Source organism: Kogia breviceps, chromosome 15 (assembly GCF_026419965.1).
Source record: "Kogia breviceps isolate mKogBre1 chromosome 15, mKogBre1 haplotype 1, whole genome shotgun sequence".
Taxonomy (NCBI): domain Eukaryota; kingdom Metazoa; phylum Chordata; class Mammalia; order Artiodactyla; family Physeteridae; genus Kogia; species Kogia breviceps.
In genome coordinates this window covers 66,361,698-66,385,377 of record NC_081324.1, presented here as the reverse complement: position 1 = coordinate 66,385,377, position 23,680 = coordinate 66,361,698, and the positions used below count along the sequence as shown (strand labels likewise).

At 42.0% G+C, this 23,680-nt stretch overlaps 1 protein-coding gene and 1 pseudogene across 1 annotated transcript; one reads left to right on the top strand and one right to left on the bottom strand.

Moving 5' to 3' along the window:
* Positions 1-2,021: 2,021 nt before the first annotated feature.
* On the top strand, positions 2,022-22,248 carry DRG1 (developmentally regulated GTP binding protein 1). Its single transcript, XM_059040161.2, has 9 exons — positions 2,022-2,366; positions 3,141-3,264; positions 4,189-4,364; positions 12,708-12,777; positions 14,911-15,080; positions 17,477-17,607; positions 19,005-19,172; positions 19,427-19,549; positions 21,940-22,248. Exons 1-9 carry the CDS (start codon positions 2,325-2,327, stop codon positions 22,037-22,039), a joined length of 1,104 nt encoding a protein of 367 aa, XP_058896144.1. The 5' UTR covers positions 2,022-2,324; the 3' UTR covers positions 22,040-22,248.
* LOC131742381 (heterogeneous nuclear ribonucleoprotein R pseudogene) lies at positions 9,044-10,922 on the bottom strand (annotated as a pseudogene).
* Positions 22,249-23,680: the final 1,432 nt, after the last annotated feature.

Sequence of the window (23,680 nt, the reverse complement as noted above, 5' to 3'; positions counted from 1 at the left end):
CATCGGTGAGCCTCTCCCCAAGCCTGAGTTCCAAGGAAAGCATCTCAGAGACTGTGTGGATCAGAAAAGATGTGGGTGGTAGAAGGAAAGTGTGGGAGAAAAGCATACTGAGCAGAAAACACAAGTGCAGAGAACACCTGCCCATTTGAAGAACCAGTTATTTCAGAATGATTGGAGTGTCCTGGCAAGAGACAAAGCTTTTCTGTCTGTCCTTCCTCTGTTTCATTTATTTATTTATTTAAAGAAATACAGTGCCAAGGCACTAGTGGTTTAGCCCTATAGCAAACAGGCCCTCTGTTGTGGTTAGTGCCCAGCAGACCTGGGCTGGCTCTGGCTCTTAGGAGCTGAGCTTAAAGGCCTGGCCTTGGCTTCCCAACCTAGATACTTCTTAAGTGCAGGGACAGTGTCTGATTCACTCTCTGCTCTGTCCTCAGACCTGGTACGGTGCCAAACAGCAGTAGGAGCTCAGTTAATATTTGTTGGATGAATAAGATGGCCACCCAGTATCCTGGGGGAGGTCAATATTACCCTTTGGCACAATCCTGACAGTTTTGGGCCCCTAAGGTGGGTCCTGGGGTGTTTTTGAGCAATGAAGTGGTTAACTTAGCTGCAGGCTTCCTGTGACAGATTTGCCAAGTAGAACCTACTCACAGAGCATCATACCCTTGATATTGTCAGCCAATTAATTCCTTAAGTACTCTAAGTTAGCAAAGTCCTGCTGATTTGATTTTATCTGTCTTTTAAGACTGATCTTTGATCATATCCCATTCCAGCTGGACTTCCTCTCCTCTCCTTTCCCTCCTCCATTACTGACAGTGTGGGATCTAATTACCTCATCACTCCTTAATTTATTTATGAAAAGGCTGAGGTTAAAGAAAAGAAAGAAACTCCTGAGCCCTTCGGGACCTTCTGTAAAAGCTTGCCTTTTCCCATTCCCTCCCTTGTGCCGGATATAACCTCCTTTTGTGTCTCTGGCAAGTTGGAATTGGTCTTACTTACAAATTTAGATAAATAAACTTCCCTCCCAGGGTTGAGTGGAGGCCAGCCCTGCAGGTTAAGCCTGGCCTTGCGGACTCCCGATGGATCAATCAATCCATCAACAAGAATTCATTGATCCCACAGGAAGCAGCTTTCAAAATCAGCACACAGCTCCTGGGCGTCCTGGCATCCTCTTCACAAGACACTTGGGGAAGAGGAGTCCTGACATTTTAAATTCTATTATAATTATTACACAAATAATACATGGATATATTAATCTTTAAAAAAAATTACGACACAGTAATATGTGGAATAACAAGTGAAAGGCTTTCTCTGCCTTTCCTTGCATCCTATCCCACTGTTAACAGTTTGAGATTGTATCCTTTTATTCAGACCATTTAACAAGGCGCTTTCCGACATGTACACCTATATAAATAAAAATCTAATTTAAAAACTAACATAAATGGGATCACAACCTAGTGCAGTTCTGCTACTATTTTTTTTTAAACAATATGTCCTGGACATCCTTCCAGTCAGACCACACAGATCTATGTTTTAACGGCTGAAATAATATTTCACAGCACAGAGGTACCACTATTTATTTACCCTTCACATAGTTTCGAATTTTTCAGTATTTCAAGGACCAGTTCTTTGGGAATTATCCAGTCAATCATGCATTTATTGTGGGCTCACTATATGCCGCGCACTCTACTCGGGGTTAGGGGTAAACAAAACAAACACCTAAAAATAGTTTTGAGTGATGGAAAGGGGGCATTTTCCTTTCCCAAGAAGACAGGCTGAAGATCGGTCTCTACATCGACCCAGGAGGCCGAGGAGTCCCCCGCCGTGTCTTCCTAGCAGTGAAAGGGGCCCCAGGACCCGTCGGTGCCGGCGAAGAAGACGGGTGGACGCCGGGAGTGCGCTTTTCATGAAGAGGGTCTGAGAGCTGCGAGCCTGCGGCGAAGAGTCGCTCAACACACACTACGCCCCGGGGGCTGGGCGCGGAGCAGGACGCGGGGCGCAAGTCCGGAGGGGCGGGGCCGAGCGGCGCGCGACCCTCGGCGCGCTCGGGGAGGTAAGGACCGGGGCGGCCTCTCTGGCCCCCACTCCCGCGGGCTCTATGACACCGCGTTGGCTCGCGGGACGGGGCGCGGTTGGCTGAGGAGGAGGAGACCACTTCACGCTGTATATGTCTCAGTAAGCCTCGCGCGGAACTCTCGCGAGAATTAGGAAGTACCGCGCTTGCGCACTGCTGTAGCGCCTGGTGGCTGTGGAAGGTCTGCTTGCGGTTGTGCGAGGGGAGACTGTCCGTGTGGAGGCCACTGCGCCCCCCGCGACTCACCACCATGAGCAGCACTTTAGCTAAGATCGCGGAGATCGAAGCCGAGGTAATGGGCGCTCGAACACTTCGTCCGAGCGTTCCTCTTCGGCGGCGTCTCCTGCCTGAACTTCCCTCAGCCTCCTCAGGACAGGGCCCGCATTCCCCGACTCCCCTCAGCCCGGGCCCGCGTTCTACACCTGTGCACCTTAGTCAGTGCCCCCTTCCAGGAAGCGTTCTGCTCCTGTCTGAACACTTTCTCTCAGTCTTCTCTTCTTTTTATGTGAGCAACACTGAATCCTATCCCCCCACTTCTGCCCTGACCTGCTCGCGTACTTAAGTATCTTTCCTTATCGTCCCTCGAACCGCCCTCCACTTCCCCAGTCTGTACTTTGATGACCCCCTTTCCCAGAGTATTGCTCCCGGGAATATGATCTGGATGTAAATTGTCATCTGCGGTGGCTGTTTATTCCACCTGGATTGTTGTGTGATTGTATGGTCTGAAGTGCTCAGAGCTCTTTAAAATCGGTTGGGGCACACCAGGTACAAGTAGTTGAAAAGGAATCAGCAACTGAGTTTTAGTCTGATCTGTGAATGCTGATTGTAATGACCTTGTTCATGTTTCTTCTGTTTGGGCCTCAGCTGTTTGCTCTGTAATGCGGGGAATGGTCTGGGTGATAGAATGGATTTGTATTCTTTTAAGTCTGACTTAAAATGGGTGTATTGAAGTTAGTAGGACCTAGATAAAAAACATCATTCTCTCAGAGCTGGGGGAACATTCATTCTGGATGTTTTAACTCATAGGAACTGCTTCTGATTTATGGCTGTGATTCCTCCCTTATAGATGGCTCGGACACAAAAGAACAAGGCCACAGCACACCATCTAGGGCTGCTTAAGGCTCGCCTTGCTAAGCTTCGCAGGGAACTCATTACTCCAAAAGGTGGTGGTGGTGGTGGACCAGGAGAAGGTTTGTGTTTTGCTTCGGCTTTCTTTTTTTTGGTGTAGTTTTTATTAAAGTAATAAAGGCATATGGTTTAAAAATAATTTAAAATTTTATACCAAAGTCGATTTGTGTATCCTAAGCCTAAATTCTTGAATTGTGTTTATTTTATTTTATTCTACTGATTTCTTTCTTTCTTCTTCTTTTTTTTTTTTTGGCCATGCCATGCGGCTTGTGGGATCTTAGTTCCCTGAGGGATCGAACCTGGGCCCTGGCAGCGAAAGCACTGAGTCCTAACCACTGGACTGCCAGGGAATTCCCAATTTTACTGATTTCAAAGGCAAATGAATATTCTCTAAGTGAACTAGGGTTTTATTTATGTATATCCTGTACTAATCGCAAATAGATTTACATTGGCTCACTGAAATATGTAAATAAATAGTCAACAAGAGAAGGGAAATTGATACAAAGGGAAATGAAGGTAGAAAGAATAAGTTGAAGCTGAGAGATAAAGTTAGCATGAAAAGTAATGTCATAAGGTCTGTACACTTCTTAGAGAAGGGCCACAAATTTGGCTTTGAATTTGTTTGCAACCAATTGTAAGAAAAGAAAACTTTGTCAGTGACACAGCCCCCAGAGTTGGTAAGAAAAAAAAGAAACCAATTTTTTAGATCAGTGATTATATAATATTTGGGCCCTAAATACTGTGGGTACTAGAAAGGTATATAACATGTAGAGGTGTAAAGTTTTTACATCAAACACTCCGTTAAATATTGTGAATTGCTATGGGGGAATTTTGTGTGCTTAACCTCTACCCTAGAGATAAACTGCAAAAAGTTGGAGAAATAGGTTCTAGAGGGATAGGCAACTAGAATGTAAAAGGGATTACATGAGTCTGAACACTCCCAGGGATAACTTTCCTCCTCTTTTTTATATTTGTTGATGTTTTAGGATTTGACGTTGCCAAGACAGGTGATGCTCGAATTGGGTTTGTGGGTTTTCCATCTGTGGGGAAGTCAACACTGCTTAGTAACCTGGCAGGGGTATATTCCGAGGTGGCAGCCTATGAGTTCACTACTCTGACCACTGTACCTGGTGTCATCAGATACAAAGGTGCCAAGATCCAGGTGAGTCAGGCCTGCAGGCCATGGAAGGGAAGAAATCAATTCTTTCTTTCATTTAAAAAACACTTATTTGGAGCTCTCTATATGCCAGGCCTGATCTTTCATCTACCAGGCCCTCAGTGGCTAGTAGGGGAGATAGAGCAGTACATAAAAACAATAATACAGTGGGATATCATTTGTGAAAACACAGAGCAAGGAAGGACTACTTTTTCCACCTGAGGATGGAGGTGGGGGAAGGTCTGGTAAGACAGCAAAAGCTTCATGCAGAAAGTGACAGTGGGGTGGGTTTTGAAGTTCAGATAGAATTTCCCCAGCCAGAGAATGTAAAGGACAGTTTTAAGCAGCCGTAACAGTGAACAGCCTGATGTGGTATGAGCTTAGCTGTGGTACAGGGAGTGGTAGAAACTGAATCTGGGAAGGTAGGTTGGAGCTGAATTATGAAGGATCTTATGTGCCTGCTTAGGAAGCTGAATTTTATCTTGTACATAGCTAGGAGCCATCAGAAACTTTAATAAATACCATGATCAGACCCTTTTTAGAAAATAATTCTTATCTCTGAGGCTTAATTAAGTTGTCATCTTCAGAAGTTCTCAGATAGATGATAGATTTAGGGCTCCCAAATGAGGAGTCCGCTTGGGTATGAAAGGAGGTATGTGTAAAATATAATGGAACACATTCTTTTTTGCTCCACAGCTAAGAAGATAAGCTTCTGAATTTCATGGCATTTGAATCTAGACTAGAGGTTCCCAAACTTTCTAGGTTCACAGCACCCTTAGTGTCTCAGCAATTATTTCCTGACAGCTTTTCTGGCCCCAGTAATTTTTTATGGTGCTCCAGGCCCAAAGTAATAACCTAATGGTTCTGTTTGTTAAATTGTTAGATCCAAACAATTATTTATGTCCTTACAGCTACAGTTATTTACTAATGGGATATGGGCACTGTTGGGTACCATATAACTTCTCAGATTTTGGAATCAGGTTGGATACTGCCACATTTGTTTCCTTTTCCACACTAATTTTCCGTGGTGCTTATTTTTTTACCATAGTAATGGCTGAAAAATCCAACTTCCCAAAGATTCAGATCTGATTTGATTGCAAGCAGTGTCGTAGGATCTAATGGTGAAATTGTGAGCTTCTTGGATTTAGTAGTTCCCTCAGTGCCTGACACATATTAAGAACTGCTGTTTCTCTTGAAAATTTAGAATGCCCCGAGTTCCTTGGCACATTGTTTGGAAACTCTTGGTGTAGGCTTTGTTTTCCCTCTTGCTGAGCTATGCAGTGAACTGTGAAGTACATTCATGCTTCTTTATTATAGAATCTGAAGTAGGGAGGGACCAGTGTCCTGGTGGTATTTTCAGTGGCTTTTTTTCTTTCTGGTTAGGTACCCATGCAGATACTGTTAGGACATGTACCTTTCTAGGGCTCCATGTCCAAATGTATATAGTAACAAGAATGAGGACACTTCGGCATATCTGGACCATTGCTTAATTTCATCTGGTTTCAGAGTCTTTGGCAGCTCAGAGAGTAACCTCTTTCCTGATGAGATGGCACCTCTCTCAGGGCTTCTGGGTATATCAGAATAAATAGCCACTTAACCCCTCTCTTTCCTTGTCTTTTCCTCAAAACCTTCATTTATTTCAGTCTCTTGACTTTTTCAGGTTTTTTTCTTCCTTTTTTCCATGGTACTTTCTTTTCCATCTGTGCCCTCTGCCTCTGTTTTTCCTTCTGACTTTCTCCAGAAACCAAGTTAAGTAAGCATACTAGTAGGTGTGTTTAACTGGATTAAAATGCCCTCAAATGTTTTTTTAAAAGGCTGTTTTGTGGCAGAGGACTCATTATCTGTGACTTGGTGGGGAATGATGTACAAAATTAGAACCACCTAATAAGAATTACAAAGAGGTAGAGTTCTGTTTTTTTTTTGTTGTTGTTGTTGGGAAAGAAGATCTTTTTAACAATAAAGGTGCCTAAAAATGGATTGGTACCTCTTGAGGTAATTAATTACTATGTCTGGAGGTGTTCAAGTAATGGCTGAACCACCACTTAACCAGGGATGTACATATGTATGATATATATGTGTATACATATATATGTGTGTGTGCGTATATATATATGTATATATATAGACTTGTACATGTACCTGCTTTAATCTCTGAAGGCATTTGAGTTTGAAGTAGGTTAACATCCAATATTTAAAATCCTTCAGTTACATGATTTGAAGAAATATTTTTTATTTTCTTATCTCTTAGTTGTAATCTGAAATTCAGAAATGTAAAGCATAGACTGTTTTTATTGGATGAAATTTAGTTGCCACATTCAGATAGTTCAGTGTAATTTTAAATGTTTAAATAGTTTAATGTAATTTTAAATATTTCCCTCTCAAGAAAAGCTAAAGTTAACTTACTTTTTTTTTGTTTTTCGGTACGCGGGCCTCTCACTGCCGTGGCCTCTCCTGCTGTGGAGCACAGGCTCCAGACGCGCAGGCTCAGCGGCCATGGCTCACGGGCCCAGCCGCTCCGCGGCATGTGGGATCCTCCCCTGCATCAGCAGGCGGACTCTCAACCACTGCGCCACCAGGGAAGCCCTAAAGTTAACTTGCTTTTACATTTGTAGGGGCTTCAGTAAATTTCTCCACCATGTTCAGCTGCCATGGCTCTTGCTTTCTTGTCTCAGTATAAAGCCTTTTGCTGATGGAATACTTTTTTTTTTTTTTTTTAAAGCAGACAGGGATTTACAAAGTGGTGGAAGTAGATTACAGAATCTTTGGGAGGGCTGAAGGTATACACTTTAGACTTAATTTCTTAGGAACAACTGATGATAGACTTTTTGTTTTTTCAGACATCTTTATTGAAATGTAACTCACATACAATAAACTGCACAGGAAGTATACAATTTGATAAGTTTTGACATATCTATATACTGGTGAAAATATCACCACAATCAAGATTGTGAGCATATCATCCCCAGAGTTTCCTCATGCCCCTTTCATCCTGTAGTTTATATGTTAAGAGTTTTTTGTAAATAAGACCATGTGTAAATATACTCTCTTTTTTTTTGGCTGGCTTCTTTCACTTAGCATAATTATTTTGAGGTTCTCTTATATCACCCTGCTTCCCCTAATGTTAGCACCTTACATAAACGTAGAATAATTATCAGTAATAGATTAACTCTGGTGCAGTACTAGTCACTAAACTATAGAACTTGTTCGAATTTTTACCAGTTTCCCCACCAGTGTTCTTTTTCTTTTTCAAGATTCTATTTGCGATCATCCCATGTTACGTTCGGTTCTTTCTTCTATTCTCCTGCCATCTGTAATAGTTCCTCAGTCCTGTCCTTCATGATCCTGACACTCTTAAAAGAGTGCTGATTAGTTATTTTATAGACTTTTCCTCAATTTGGATTTCTCTGATGTTTTCTTATGATTATACTGAGGTATTATATTTTTTTGGCAAGCATACTACAGAAATGGTGGTATGTCCTTCTCAGTGCATCTTAGGGATTCATGATGTTAGTATATATTATTGGTAATATTGACTCCCATCAAGTGTTGTCTGTGGGGTTTCTCTACTGTAAAGCTATTATCTTTCTTTTTGTAGTTAATAAATATCTTGGGGGAGATACTTTGAGAAGATACAAATCCTGTTTCACAAACTTGCCCACTCATTTTAGCATTCGTCTGGCTCTCATCTGCAACAGTTATTACTGTGCTTTTTGCTTAATGGTGATTCTCTGTTTTTCTCTTTCCTACTACATTTGTTAATTGGAATTCTGTTATATGGAGGAGCTGTTCCTTCTCCCATTTATTTATTTATTTATTTATTTATTTTGTTTTGGAATAGATTTTTGAGTTTTATTGAAATCTTACATGAACAAGGAATTGGAAATACAATCACATCAAAGAACAAATTGTCATGGCTTTGACGTTTAAGCCAAACAAATTTTGTAGGGCAGATTTCAAAAAAGTGTGAAGTTATAACAATTTAAAAACACAGTTGACCTACTTCTAGGAATGCAAAACATACAATCATAGGTTATTTTCAGTACAAGAAAACTTAAATTTGTTTGCTTTAATTTCTTAAAACTAATAAGACAAAGCACTAGCTTGTATTTTTATTTACAGCATACTCCATATTGCTAGGTAATCTATCCCAAATCCAATAAATGAAGCTGTCCAAAACCAAAGGTTCTGCAAACTCATGATTTAACAGTGTGCTCAGCTTGTTTTGAAGCTAAAATGAAGCCTGAAAGGATAAAAACATTGTAACTCCCAGAATAAGGGAACTCTGCAAGCTCAATAATGTCCAAGAGCATTTATGAAAAGAGGAAAAAATAAAAAGACTTGAGTATATACACAATAGTGATTTCTTCAGCCCAATACAAATGGCAGCAAATTGCTACTTAAAGATGAAACAGATAAGCCAATTTTTTTTTGGAAGGATGTAGATCTAGAGCCAATCGTATCTTGCCAGTATCGGTTTTTTTTTTTTTTTTTTTGTGGTACGCGGGCCTCTCACTGCTGTGGCCTCTCCCGTTGCGGAGCACAGGCTCCGGACGCACAGGCGCCACGGCTCACAGGCCCAGCCGCTCCGCGGCACGTGGGATTCTCCCGGACCAGGGCACGAACCCGTGTCCCCTGCATCGGCAGGCGGACTCTCAACCACTGCGCCACCAGGGAAGCCCGCCAGTATCGTTTTTAAGCCCTCACTTGTCTATTTCCATTGTTGCCCATAAGTATCCTGATAAAATTCCTGGTTGTCATTATTGTAACCATAGTTACCAGAATAGTCACCACCTTGCTGAAGCAGCTGTTGAGCGATGGGCTGGGAACCCCAGTTCTGTTGGTTGTTGGTCTGACGGCGCTTGGAATCAGGTTGGTTGTACCCATCTGCCTTTCTCTTGCCTCCTACATTGCCCCCACGGTTGCCCCGAGATCCACAGGAACCACGGCCTCTCTGCCATCCAGAGAGCCTCTTGGTGGTCCCAAAGGTGCCCCACTTCGTGAATAGCCAGCTCTACCTCTTGGAGGTGGTGCTCCCCACCCCCTTGGTGGTGGTGGAGCACCTCACCCTCCCCTTCCTCCTCCTCTTCCTCTTACTGCATAGCCATCATCATAGCCGTAGTAGGGATCTTCATAGCCTCCATGATAGTTGTGATAATCATAACTATAGTAATCTTCATAGCCATAGTAATCTGGAGGGTAGCCATATCCACCTCTCCCCCCACCACGACCCCGACCTCTAATTGAAGGTGGCATACGAGGAGGAGGGTGATAGTAATAATCTTCATACGCAGTGCTTCTGGAGGCCTGTCTAGCAGCTTGGCGCTCTTTCCTTTTCTTGTCTGGTGGCTTGGCTAAGACTATTTCAATTTCTTCCCCTTCTATTTCTTTGCCATTCATTTCATCCATGGCCTTAACAGCTGTTCCTCTGTATTCGAAATGAACAAATGCATAATCTTTCAACTTCTTCACTCTTTCAAGTTTTCCGAATTCAGAAAACGACTTTTCCAATATTTCTTCTGTCATTGTAGTAGCCAAGTTTCTCACAAATAAATCTTTCACCTTAGCCATGACTTCTGGATCTGGTTCTTCCACAGGGTCAGCCCATTCAACAGTAACTACATTTCCCCACTTTTACTTTTCCACTCGTCAGCTGGCGTCTGGCTTGTGCTGCTGACTTGTGATCCTCGTACTCAAGGAAGCAGAACCCCCGATTCTTCTTTTTGTCATTGGGTTGATGATAGAGAATAACATCCACCAAACCGTCTGTGACTTTACTGAATTCTTCCCAGAATGTTTTCTTTAGTCTTATTCTTTGGAATTGATCCAACAAAAAGCCTGTTGTTTGCCACAGAAATGCACACTCCAAGGTGTTTACCAGGGTGAATTTCATAGCTGTCACACAGTTTAACAGCTTCCTGTGCAGCTTCCTTTCCACAGGTGATAAATGCATACCCTCTGTTCTGACCAGACAGTGGATCCATCATAAGACGTAGATCCCAAATAGGACCAGCCTTTTCAAAAAGGGGCACCAACTCATCCTCATATAAATCTCTTGGTATTTTGCCTAGAAAGACTTCTGTTCTAATTCCAGGTTGCATGCCAGAGTACACACTGTGGTGGAGGACCACCATACTTCCTCAGTCCTGTGGTTACATCCAGGGTATAACCAGTCCTCTCAAGCAAGGCCTTGATCTTTGCTTCATTGAGTCCCTTTGTAGACTCTTGCACCTTGCTCCCCTGTTTCTCCCTTTGCCTGTAGCTCTTCATAACTCCACATAAAAATGCACTTTTGTTCTGAACATGTGATAAGTCACTTTCCTGGAACTGCTGTACAGACAGAGCTCCTTCTTCATTAAATTCCCTGAGAGCATCAATGGCTCTTTCATCAAGATCGACATAAGCTACCAATCCTGTCTGAAATATTTCATGAAGTCTTTCTGCCACCTTCTGTGGGAGGCCTGCCTCTATCAGTGTCTTGTAGTGTTCTGTGTGAGTTACACTGGAAGTATCCATTGGTTCTTCTTCTTTTAACTGTACTACATTACCATTCACCTGATTAGCCATTTTATTTATGCGGGGCAGAGCTGGGGCCGGCGGCCGGGCCTGTGAGAATCAGTGCGAGGCGCTTTGAAAATGACTAGAAATGGGGCACGCACCACCCCTCCCCCCCATTTATTTATTGAATTTGTGTCATTGTGGGTTCATGGATATTTATCTTATTTTATGGATTATAATCCAGTACTACCATTATTTTATTACTCAAATTGTTCCAGGTATGACTATTAGGAACTCCTTCAGCTTGGCTCCTTTGTTCTTTCCAGAAGCCCCCATCTTTTTTTGTGTAATTCCTTATTTTTTTGGTACCACATGATGTTCGAGGCTAATCTTATATTTTCCCTGCCCCTGCCCTGGAATCAGCCACTTCTGAAGGAGTGCTCGTTCCTTTTATTGGAGACAGATGTTTAGAAATCAAGATCTGGTGTGCTCATTAGCCCCCATGTAGCCTTTTAAACCAGTGTAACTAAAGTTTCCAAGTCAAGGCAGGTGTATTGAACATAAATTACGTTTTTTGAAAGAGAAAGGGTAGCTCAGTTTAACTGATGTGTTGTATAAGTTTTAGAGGAGGTAATGTTATTTATTATGTAGTGAGGAATAGGAAGGACATTTTGAGCAGGTTCTTGAATGGAAAAGTTGAACTCTCTAAGCACCTCCTGAGTTCGTTCTTCTTCCTTGTGGTTTATTTAATGTGAAGTTTATTTCTGTAATATCAGATATGCTTATAGCAAAGGCTAGTTATTGTTGTTATTGCTGTTTTTTGGCCTTGCCATGAGGCTTGTGGGATCTTAGTTCCCAGACCAGGGATTGAACCCGGGCCATCGGCAGTGAAAGCACGGAGTCTTAACCACTGAACTGGCAGGGAATTCCCCAGCAAAGCGTAGTTTTAAATGATGTTTTGATAAGCTGCAGCTATATACCTGTCTGTTCATGTGGATAATTCAGTATTGGCCATACAGTAGTATGGCCCTTGGTATTTTCAGATTGTACATATGCTCTTAACAGACTCTCAAGGGCTTATAACTGTAGTTTGTGAATTTGAATCATGTGTGCTATGGATTTGGTTTTGATGTTTTCATGATTAAGTATATACACTGTGACTTCTGTGAAGTTTTACTTTATTGCATTTCCTGGGCAATTGAGTGGTCATTTTCAACTGGGGACACCTATCAGAATCACCCGTGGAGCCTTTGGAAATACAGATCAATATCTGAATCCTACTTTGGCCCTTCCAAATCAGAATATACAGGGATGAAGCTCAGATATCTGCATTTTTAATTGTTTTATAGATGATTCTTATGTGCTTGCCTGATTAAGAATGGTTACAGAAATTTTTGTGAACTGGAGGATTCACAAAGGTCTCAGGATTTATTGCTTGTGAATGTCATGATCCAGTTGTTATCTATAGTAAGGAATTTGTATGGAGGCTCAGCCTTCTGAAAAGTGGGGGAATATTGAAAAATATTAACGTAGGATAATGGATTCAGGCCCCCAAAATGTGGCTTATAATCTTGTTTATTAAGACTGTGACTTTGGGCAAACCACTTAACCTCTATGAATCTCAACCAATATCCTTATTCACAGACTTACTAGGCATTTTGAACTAGATAAAGTATCTAAGAACCTTGCAGTTGACATTTAGTAGATGCTTAGTAAACGTAAGATTTACACATTCACTTATAAGGAAGATTGGATTTGGATCTCCTAAATTTTGACTACTTGAGAAATAAATCGTTCTATTTGATCTGTTCAGATTTGTAATCAATTTTTCCTTTTCTCTCCTTAATCTTCCAGCTTCTGGATCTCCCAGGTATCATTGAGGGTGCCAAGGATGGGAAAGGTAGAGGCCGTCAAGTCATTGCAGGTGAGTGTTCCAGGGCCACCATCCTGGGATATCATCCCTTTACTGGGTACTGTTCCTTTAGATGGGACTGTTGGGCTTGGAGTTGGTACCACAATGAAGGGCATAGTTTTTTTTTTTTTTTTTTTTTTTTTTTCGTGGTACGCGGGCCTCTCACTGTTGTGGCCTCTCCCGTTGCGGAGCACAGGGTCCGGACGCGCAGGCTCAGCGGCCATGGCTCACGGGCCCAGCCGCTGAGCGGCATGTGGGATCCTCCCAGATCGGGGCACGAACCCGTGTCCTCTGCATCGGCAGGCGGACTCTCAACCACTGCGCCACCAGGGAAGCCCTGAAGGGCATAGCTTTACCTGACTTCTCTCTGGAGTAGAATGTTGGAACATGAAGGGACCTTAGAGAGTAATAGTCCACATCCCCATTTGCAGAGAAACACTAAGGACAGGAGAAGTGAAGTGCATTGGTGCAGTGTTGCACTGTTGTGGCAGATTCAGAGCTAGAACTCAGGTTTCCTAACTCCCACCCATGCCTTTTCTTTTTCTTTCCTTTTTTTTTTTTTTTTTTTTTTTTTTTTTTTTTTTTTTTTTTTTTTTGCGGTATGCGGGCCTCCCAGTGTTGTGGCCTCTCCCGTTGTGGAGCATAGGCTCCGGACGTGCAGGCTTAGTGGCCATGGCTCATGGGCCCAGCCGCTCCACAGCATGTGGGATCTTCCTGGACTGGGGCACAAACCCATGTCCCCTGCATTGGCAGGTGGACTCTCAACCACTGAGCCACCAGGGAAGCCCAAAATTTTATTGAATTTTAATTAATTTAAATTTGAATAGCCCCAGGTGGCTAGTGGATGCTGTATTGGATAATGCAGCTCTAGGCTTTTTGCATGGCTGTCATCCTGAGATTTTCTTTTGTGTTCTTGTGTGGGATCCCCTATTTCTTAGAGTTAGCGTCTTACCTTTTTTGGGTTATTTTCATGTTTTGCTGAAGCACATTCTTTAGAAACTTACTGAAAAAGAGTGAATGATAGGTACATTGTTCTGGTTTTTCTTTTCATGTTTGAAAGTATTTTTATTCTACCTTTATGTTATTAATTTAGCTATTTATGGAATTTTAGGTTTGAAGTCATTCATGGATGACTGTCAGAAACATTATGCTAAATTAAAAGAGCCAGGCACAAAAGACTAGATTTTGTATAATTCTATTTATATGAAATTCTAAAACATGCAGCTTAATCTGTGGTGACAGAAAAGCAGATCAGTGGACTTCCTTGGTGGTGCAGTGGTTCAGAATCTGCCTGCCAGTGCAGGGGACACAGTTTGAGCCCTGCTCTGGGAAGATCCCACATGCCACGGAGCATCTAAGCCCGTGCGCCACAACTGCTGAGCCTGTGCTCTAGAGCCCATGAGCCACAACTACTGAGCCCACGTGCTGCAACTACTGAAGCCCGCGCGCCTAGAGCCCGTGCTCTGCAACAAGAGAAGCCACCGCAATTGGAAGCCCATGTACCGCAACAAGAGAAAGCCCGTGCGCAGCAGCAACGAAGACCCAACGCAGCCAAAAATAAATAAATAAATTTTTTTTTAAAAAGAAGAAAAGCAGATTAGTGGTTGATTGAGAATTGAAGGGAAGATTCATTGCAGAGGGGTATAAGGGAACTTTTGGAGGTGATGGAAATCCTCTGAATCTCATTTGCTGTGGTGGTTATACAGGTGTATACATTTGTCATCAAACCATGTGCTTAACACTTTATTTTTTATAAATTATATCTCGAAAAAGTCTACAAAAAATACGCTAATTGGATAATCTTATTATTTTAGAATTCTTACTCTTTTAAATCTTTCTGAACTTTTTCAGGGATTCAGGTTATTGCCTGGTTTGTATCTTCATTCCAAATTATTTTTCTACTAGTGTATCTAGAAGTTGACACATCCTCTAGATACACTAATAGAAAACAGAATACATTGCAGATTGACTTCTGGCATAAATCTTTGGAAAGCTTAAGAACTTCACGTGTGTCTGTGTATTTATTAAAAAAAAAAAAATCCTTAAGTATAGGAACTCTATACCACCCCCTCCCCGTTTTGGTGTATTTGAATTATGGTAAGTCTTTAATGAGCTTTGAAAAAAATTTTATTTTCAATTCTTCAGTGGCCAGAACGTGTAACTTGATCTTGATTGTTCTGGATGTCCTGAAACCCTTGGGACATAAGAAGATAATAGAAAATGAGCTGGAAGGCTTTGGCATTCGCTTGAACAGCAAACCCCCCAACATTGGCTTTAAGAAGAAGGATAAAGGAGGCATTAATCTCACAGCCACTGTAAGTGGAAAAGGTGATATGGGGCAGGTTGCTGCAGGGACTGGGGTGGAGAGTGGATTGTGGTACATAGACATTGACATTTGGAAATTGCCAGGCTTCTCCCAGCACTAATTGAGGTAACACATGATGTCGTAATGACTGAGAGAGTAGGACAAGAGTCGGTCTCAGACTTACTTACCTTTGTGACTTTATTTCTTCCTTTGGGTTATTTGGGGTGGTATGGGACTAAAGACCAATCTTATGTTTGCATGAAGTAGATGGCTGCTGATATCTATTTTCATTCATTCAGCACAGATTTATAGAGCACCTACCATGGGCCACACATTGTTTTAGGCTTTCAGAGGGAGCAAAATAGACAAAAATTCCTGCCCTTATATTTTTTTTTTTTTGGCGCTACGTGGGCCTCTCATTGCTGTGGCCTCTCCCGTTGCGGAGCACAGGCTCCGGATGCGGATGCGCAGGCTCAGCGGCCATGGCTCACGGGCCCAGCTGCTCCGCAGCATGTGGGATCCTCCCGGACTGGGGCACGAACCCGCATCCCCTGCATTAGCAGGCGAACTCTCAACCACTGCGCCACCAGGGAAGCCCCTGCCCTTATATTCTAATGGGGCAAATAGCAAACAAAATTAATGAGGGATTATAGTATATTAGATAATGATAAACTAAGGACAAAAGTAAACTAGGGAAAGAGGATGGAGAGTGTTGGTGGGAGAGTTGCAGTTTTAACTAGGTTGATCAGAGAAATCTTCACTGGGGTGACATGAAGGAGTGAACCAAATGAATATTTTGAGGAAGAGCGTTTCATGTTGAGGGAACATCCAAGTGCAAGGCCCTGAGGTAGAGGGTTCCTTTGCACGTTTGACGAATAGCAGAGTGAGCAGGCAGGAGAGTGGTAAGAAACAAAGTCATAGCGTAGGGCCAAACATGCTTTTACTTTGCAGGAGATGGGTAACTTTTGGTTGGGTTCCAGTCTGTGGAGTAAAATTGATTCAGGTTTTAATGGAATCAATCTGGCTGTTTGTTAAGAGCAGACTGAAATGGGTTAAGTACAGAAGCACAGAACCCATTTAAGAGGTTATTGTAATAATCTAGTCAAGAAGTGATGGCTTCTTAGACCAGAGTTGTAACAGTGGAGATGTGGAGTGGTTGATTGTGGAAAGATTTTGGAAATAGTTGGTAGGAATTACAGCTGGACTGGATATGGGTTGTGAGAGGAGGAGGTGATGGTGAGTTTTTGTCCTGAGCTAGGAAAAATGGACTCTCATGACTAAAACAGTAGGACTTTGTGTAGAATAGGTTTGGAGAGGAGGGGAAGATCAGATGTTCAGTTTGAGATGCCAGTAACACTTAAATTAGACCTCCAAGTGTTACTGTCAAATAGGCATGTGAGGAATGATCTGGGTTGGAGCTATACATTTAGTGGTTATCAATTTGAAAGCCTGAGCTTAGCTGGGCTAACTTAGCTGAGGAAGAAAGTATAAATAGAAAAGAGGTTCAAGGATTGAGCTTTGTGACACCTCCCTCCGTCCCCCACAATGATTAGACTCTGGGAGATGGGAAGAATCAGCAAATAAGACATCTCAGACAAAGAAGAAGGAAAATTGGAAGAGTTTGGAATCCTGGAAGCCAATTAAAGAAAGTGTTGCAGATTGGTAGAATGATCAATTCTGTCAAATGCTGCTCTAAGTCATATAATTGAGGACTGAGAATTTCCTACAACATTTAACATTCTAGAGGTCCAGATTGTTTGACTGGCATAGATTTAAGCTGTCCTGCCCAAAAGATTTTTTCTATTATCCTGTCATAATGTTTGAGCATTCTTTCTGTATTTTTGCTAAGGCTGCCATAATAAAGTACTATATAGACTGGGTGGCTTGAACAACAGAAATTTAATTCTCTTAATTTTGGAGACTGGATATCTGACATCAAGGTGTTAGCAGGACTGGTTTCTTCTGAGGCCTCTCTCCTTGGCTTGTAGATGGCTGTCTTCTCTGTCTTCATAGACCTTCCCCTCTGTGTCTGTGTCCTAATCTCCTTCTCTTGTAAGGATGTGAGTCACATTGGATTAGGGCCCACCCATATGACCTCATTTTAATTTAATTACCTCTTTAAAGACCCTGTCTCCAGTCACATTCTGAGATACTGAGATTAGGTCTTCAACATATGAATTTGGGTGGGGATGGGGACACAATTCATACCATAGCATCTTCCTTTGAGTTTGGAAAGATTTTTAGTTTTTGAGTATTTCCTACTAAAAGTCAGGTACTCTCATCCAGGATAATGGTCTTTAGAAATAAGTTTGCACCTTATCTAGGATTATCCAGGTACATCAGTAGATACTCTTAGGAGGTTTTTTTTTGCTCTCTGACCAGTCATTGTCTTCTATGCCCATTCAGTGCCCTCAGAGTGAACTGGATGCTGAAACTGTGAAGAGCATTCTGGCTGAATACAAAATCCATAATGCTGATGTGACTCTGCGTAGTGATGCCACAGCAGATGACCTCATTGACGTGGTGGAAGGAAACAGGTACTGACTAAATGTGCCTGAGTTTGAATTTGAAGCCTTGTAATGGCAACAACATTGGATTATGAATCTGGCAGACATTGATTCTAACTCCAGTTGTGCTGTTATCTTAAATAATAGTGGGCCTTGCTTTCTTTAGCTGTAAAATGAAGGGTTGGTGTTGATTGCTGACATCCTTCTTTGCTCTGCAATTTGATCATGATAATCTAATTGCTTGTTTCAGTTACTTGCTGTGAACTAGGCGATCCCGTAAGCTCTGTGTCATATGATGGTCGAAGAGGGTAGGTTCTCAATCTGCTCTCACAGAGTTAATCCATCTGAGTAATCCTGTAGGCTGTTCTGCAGAACTGAGAGCAGACTGGCTGTGTCTATTTTTTCTAAGGGAACAGAGCTGAAACCCTATTCCATGAGACATTACTATTACTAGTAGTTGAAATTCAATAATAAGTGAAACTACTGTTAAAATTATTTCTGGCATTTTAAAATAAATAAATTATTTATTTATTTATTGCTGCATTGGGTCTTCGTTGCTGCACGCGGGCTTTCTCTAGTTGTGGCAAGCGGGGGCTACTCTTTGTTGCGGTGCGCGGGCTTCTCATTGTAGTGGCTTCTCTTGTTGTGGGGCATGTACTCTAGATGCGCAGGCTCGGTAGCTGTGGCTTGCAAGCTCTAGAGCACAGGCTCAGTAGTTGTGGCACATGGGCTTAGTTGCTCCACGGCATGTGGGATCTTCCCGGACCAGGGTTCGAACCCATGTCCTCTGCATTGGCAGACGTATTCTTAACCACTGCACCACCAGGGAAGTCCATTTCTGGCATTTTGAAAACAAATAAAAGCTAGTGCTTTGAGTTATGTGTTTTGGAAGTGAGGTAATTGAAGCCTGAGAAGTTGTGGTTTGCCTAATTATTAGTAACCTTAGCTGTACTATTGATTGAACATTAGGATTATGACATTGCTAGATGTTGTATTAAAATTTTTTTCTTATTCTTTAAAAGTTATATTATTAGAAATATATTTACATTCTTACAGTTCGTAAAAGAACTCTGGGAACTGGACTCTGAGACTTGCCCAGGGACACATGTCTAGAAAGCGACAGAGCTGGAAATCAATTCATTCTTTGTGACTCCAAAGCTTGTTTTCTTTCCACTGTAGGATGCTTTCTCAGTAATTAGTTGCATGACTAGGGACTATGGCTTGAGTTTTGTTACTTCTCAACCCATATTTCACTTTTTGGATGTTCTACCTTATTTTGGTAGGAAGCTTTTTCTTTTTTTTTGGCTGACTTTCTTATGATCCCATTTAAGAGTCTCTGATTTGGGGTCCTGGGTGAGAGGGTGCCGATAATCAGACTGACAGTCTTGTTCACAGCTCCAGACTCACATACTCTTTTTCTTCTACAGAGTCTATATCCCCTGTATCTATGTGTTAAATAAGATTGATCAGATCTCCATTGAGGAATTGGATATCATCTATAAGGTGCCTCACTGTGTACCCATCTCTGCACATCACCGCTGGAATTTTGATGACCTGTTGGAAAAGATCTGGGACTATCTGAAACTAGTGAGGATGTAAGTCTTAGTGGATAGGGTAAGATTACTGTAGGATTTAAACTAGACTGTCCTAAAATGATACCCTCTGGAGCTCATTAACATAATCTATTTTTGGAGATATTTCCTCTCATCTGCGAGGCTATATTGAGGGCACTTTCTTCCTCAAGATAGAGGTTATCTGGGTCTGATCTCCAGGGTGATGGAGGGTTGATTTGCATTCACACATGAAACATTCCAAGAAGTAGGCAACCTCTATTCCCTCTGTGTTCTAGTTACACCAAACCCAAAGGCCAGTTGCCAGATTACACATCCCCAGTGGTGCTTCCTTACTCCAGGACCACGGTGGAGGATTTCTGCATGAAGATTCACAAAAATCTTATCAAAGAATTTAAATAGTAAGTATTGTGGGCCCCTTCTTTTCCCTGTGAGCTACTTGTTCTACTAATAATTCTTAGGATAGTATTATAGAAATTAGGCGTTAGGAGATGCTTGCTTGGTTAGAACTTTGCAGTGTCTTCTTAAAACCATGCCACCTTGGAGCAGGAAGAACCCTAAAAGCCTTTTCAGGTTGGGAGGGCTGGCAGTACAAAGTGCTCTGACTTTCTCTTTTTAATTTGTCTTCCTCTTGGCAAACACGAAATGTTAATTCTTCCTGCCTTCCTTCTTTCATTCTTCTCGGCTTCACTGAGTACTGAGGGCCTCTCTAAACCTTTTGCATGAGTAAATCCCCCTGATCTTTCTCATACTCCTCACTGCTGATACAGGTGGCATTTTTTTTTTTTTTTGCCACAATGTGTGGCATGTGGGATCTTAGTTCCCTGACCAGGGATTGAACCCATGCCCCCATAGCGGAAGCGTGGAGTCTTAGCCACTGGACTGCAGGGAAAGTCCAGAAATAGTTTTAAAAATATTAATACTTGTTTCTGACCCTAAGAGTACTGAAAGAGTGAAGTCCTTTATTAAGCTTCACATTCCTTTTATCAAAAGTAACTGTATCCACACAGGTGCTAATTTCTACTGCCCTCAAATCATTATATTTTGGCACATACTTGAATCAGTGAAGGAGAATCTTGGGAGAAGTTAGACATTTTCTTTTTTCAAAATTTATAGATTACTGGATAGTTCCTGCCTTCCATGGTAACAGAACACTGTTCAAAAGCCTCTGAATTGTAGCTTAACCAAGGAATTAAATGAAAGGGGAGAAAAATATTTTAGAGAAGAGACATATGAAAGCAAATAGAATTTTATTTGGTCACTAGTTTCCTGTTTTTGTTTTTTAAATTATTGCACAAATAGCATTTTGTCTTAATAATAAAAAAAAATTCAGCTTTAGGCCTACTAATTATGACGTGTCCCTTTTGCATTCCCTTTGTGTCCTTGACCACATGCACACATCCTTTGATAATTTACTATATAAATGTTTTCTCTGTGTTATAAGATTTATATATATAATTTTTATAACCATAGTTTTTCTATCTTTTGCTACTTTATGTAAGTTTCTAGTCTTAACGCACAGACCTTTCCCTTTTTATTTCTTTAATCCAAAACTAGGATTAATGATTATATGGCTTATGATATGTTTTGCTGCATTGTTTTCCGAAAGGGCTGAACCTGTTTACATTTTGCCGTCAGCAAAATACAAGGCACTGACTCTATTGCAGGCACTGAATTTGACTGCTAAAAATTAGTTTTCTAACTTAAGATAGTAAAATGATTACGTTGCATTTATCTTGCTTGTTAGTACATTTAAAAGATTTTATATGTATTTGTTTTACTAATGGTGATGTATCTGTTCTTGTTATTTATCTTTTTTTATTTAAAAAAGTGAAATCTTGTTTAGTGATTATTTTTGGGGGTAATAAAGATTTTTAAAGCAAAGACAATATAAAAATAATATGGCCAATGTTTTCTACCCCTTGGTACATAGTTTTTAGTCTCTGTGAGGCTGGTCTCAGTGTCTTGTTCACTCCTTTCCATCAGTAGCACATCATACTGTTAGTATTGGAAGCCCACGGATAAAAATTACCTTCTTATAGTCTAAGAAATCAGGAGACCTATCAGTTATGGCTTTATTTTTTTTTTTGCGGTATGCGGGCCTCTCACTGTTGTGGCCTCTCCCGTTGCGGAGCACAGGCTCAGTGGCCATGGCTCACAGGCCTAGCCGCTCTGCGGCATGTGGGATCCTCCCGGACCGGGATACAAACCCATGTCCCCATGCATTGGCAGGCAGACTCTCAACCACTGCTCCACCAGGGAAGCCCAGTTATGGCTTCTTGATAGGGAAGGAGAGTTTTCCTAGTTTGGCTGAGGAAGGAGGTTCTACATTTCTTATCAGTACCCACTGATGGTTTCAGTAGACCCCATAAAAACTGGTATTCTCTAACAGTCCGTAACTGACATTGCATTTGTAGGAATCAATTTCCAATCAGTTATTTCAGGGTTTTTCTCTATTACAAACCTCTGCTTTCTCCTTTTAATTTTAAGTTAGTCTTGTCATACTTCTCATTTGTATTTTATCTCTTTGCCTTTCATAAGTTGGCTTTGGATCAAGAGGAACCACACAACTTCTGAAAATCTTTGCCACTTTTTATGTGAAGGCTCCAGTGTGCCACACTGCTTGGGAAGCTAAAGCCTTTGGGCTTTGACTGGGGACAGGGCACCTTGGATATTGCAGGCCTTTGGCTCTTAAGAGCTGGAATGCTAAATCTGAGCAGAAAGTGACACCTAGGTAGATAGAAGCTAGGTGATTATTTACACTAACTGTTCTTTTTTTCCTTCCATACAGTGCTCTGGTGTGGGGTCTCTCTGTGAAACACAATCCTCAAAAAGTGGGTAAAGACCATACGTTGGAGGACGAGGATGTCATTCAGATTGTGAAGAAGTGACACCATCCCCTTCACCATCCACCAGGCCAACCATGGCAGCTTTCTCCATGATCAAACACCTGACTCCAAGCCCCTCCTGGCTTTGGCAGCCACTGGATCAGGATACAGGGGAGGGAGATGGAGGCACCCAAATTGGACCTTCACTTGTCTTAACTTGGTGTCATCTTGTATGTTGAGCTGCATAAAGGACCTGGTAGGCCAGCCAACTATGTAGAGTTCATGTTTCATTGTCAGAATTTGTTTTGAGGAGGACTGAATGAGGATGGATATGTGTAGTGAGGCAGCTGCAGAAGGAGTACTTGGGAGCTTGGTCTTGTATGTGAAATGGGTAAAAATGTGACTGCAACATCTCACTTGATGGTTAGTTGTGAGAAACCCTTCCAACTCAGTGTGGGTTTTGGTCCTTTCAGGTGGTCTTTCCCAGATGATACTGGAGAAAGGAAGGACTTGATGTAAGTTAACTGATTATTCCCTGCAAGGCTAGCCATTTTGGGAGATGGTGTAGTGTGGCGGTTGAGTAAAATACTCTGACCAGGCACATCAGGCTTTGAATGGCAGGCCCACCTCTAATTAACTGTGGAATCCTGCATAAATTACTCAATCTCTATAAGCTTCAGTTTTCTCATGTAACATGGAGATGGTAATAACACTTACCCTCTAGAGTGGAGATTCTTAGTATTAAGAGAGATGGTACTTGTAAAATGCTTACTAGCATAGTATCTGGCATATAAGTACTTGGTGAATGTTGGCTCTTGTTTTCACTGGTTCCTTTCCTTTAGTTAGAGCACAGCTGTGTATCAGTGTTGGGCTGAAAGTTGAGCTGAACCATGCTGCCAGCTGGGTGCCACTAAGTGTCTCCTTTCCCATAGCCCAGCCCTTCTCCTGAACTCCCATGGCAGCCCTGGCCCCAACCACATAACCCGAGTGAAAGCGTGGAGGCAGAACATTGCAAGTGAGGCAACCAGTGTGATCAGAGCAGGTTTGTGGGTACACATATGTATGGAGGTGGGAGGTTAGGTTATAAGTAGGGGTGGGGTCAAGACTACTTGAGAGGGTACTGAGGACATAATTAGAGGTTTTAGACTGGAAATAAGGAATTTGTTTTTTTATTTATTATTTATTTTTTTATTTTTTTGCGGTACGCGGGCCTCTCACTGTTGTGGCCTCTCCCGTTGCGGAGCACAGGCTCTGGACCTGCAGGCTCAGTGGCCATGGCTCACGGACCCAACCGCTCCATGGCATATGGGATCTTCCCAGACCGGGACACGAACCCACATCCCCTGCATCGGCAGGCGGACTCTCAACCACTGCGCCACCAGGGAAGCCCGGAGATAAGGAATTTAAAGGGATTGCCTTGATAATGCGAAACTGACTGTCAGAAATCTTTGTGTGCTGGACTGGACTAGTGAGAATATGGGGAGACGGAGGGAGTGGGCATATACCTATAGAGGAGAAATCTAAACTCGGTAACTGACTGACTTGCTCTTTGGAAGAGAAGTCAGATTATTTCAGTATGGATTACAGGGATGATAGAGAAGGGTAGTCCCTGAGAAAATCGAGAAGGGAAACAGATTTACAGGAAGACAGAGTTTGATTTTAGATGAAGTGAGCTAGAGCTTCTGGCAGGTTTTGAGGATGTGG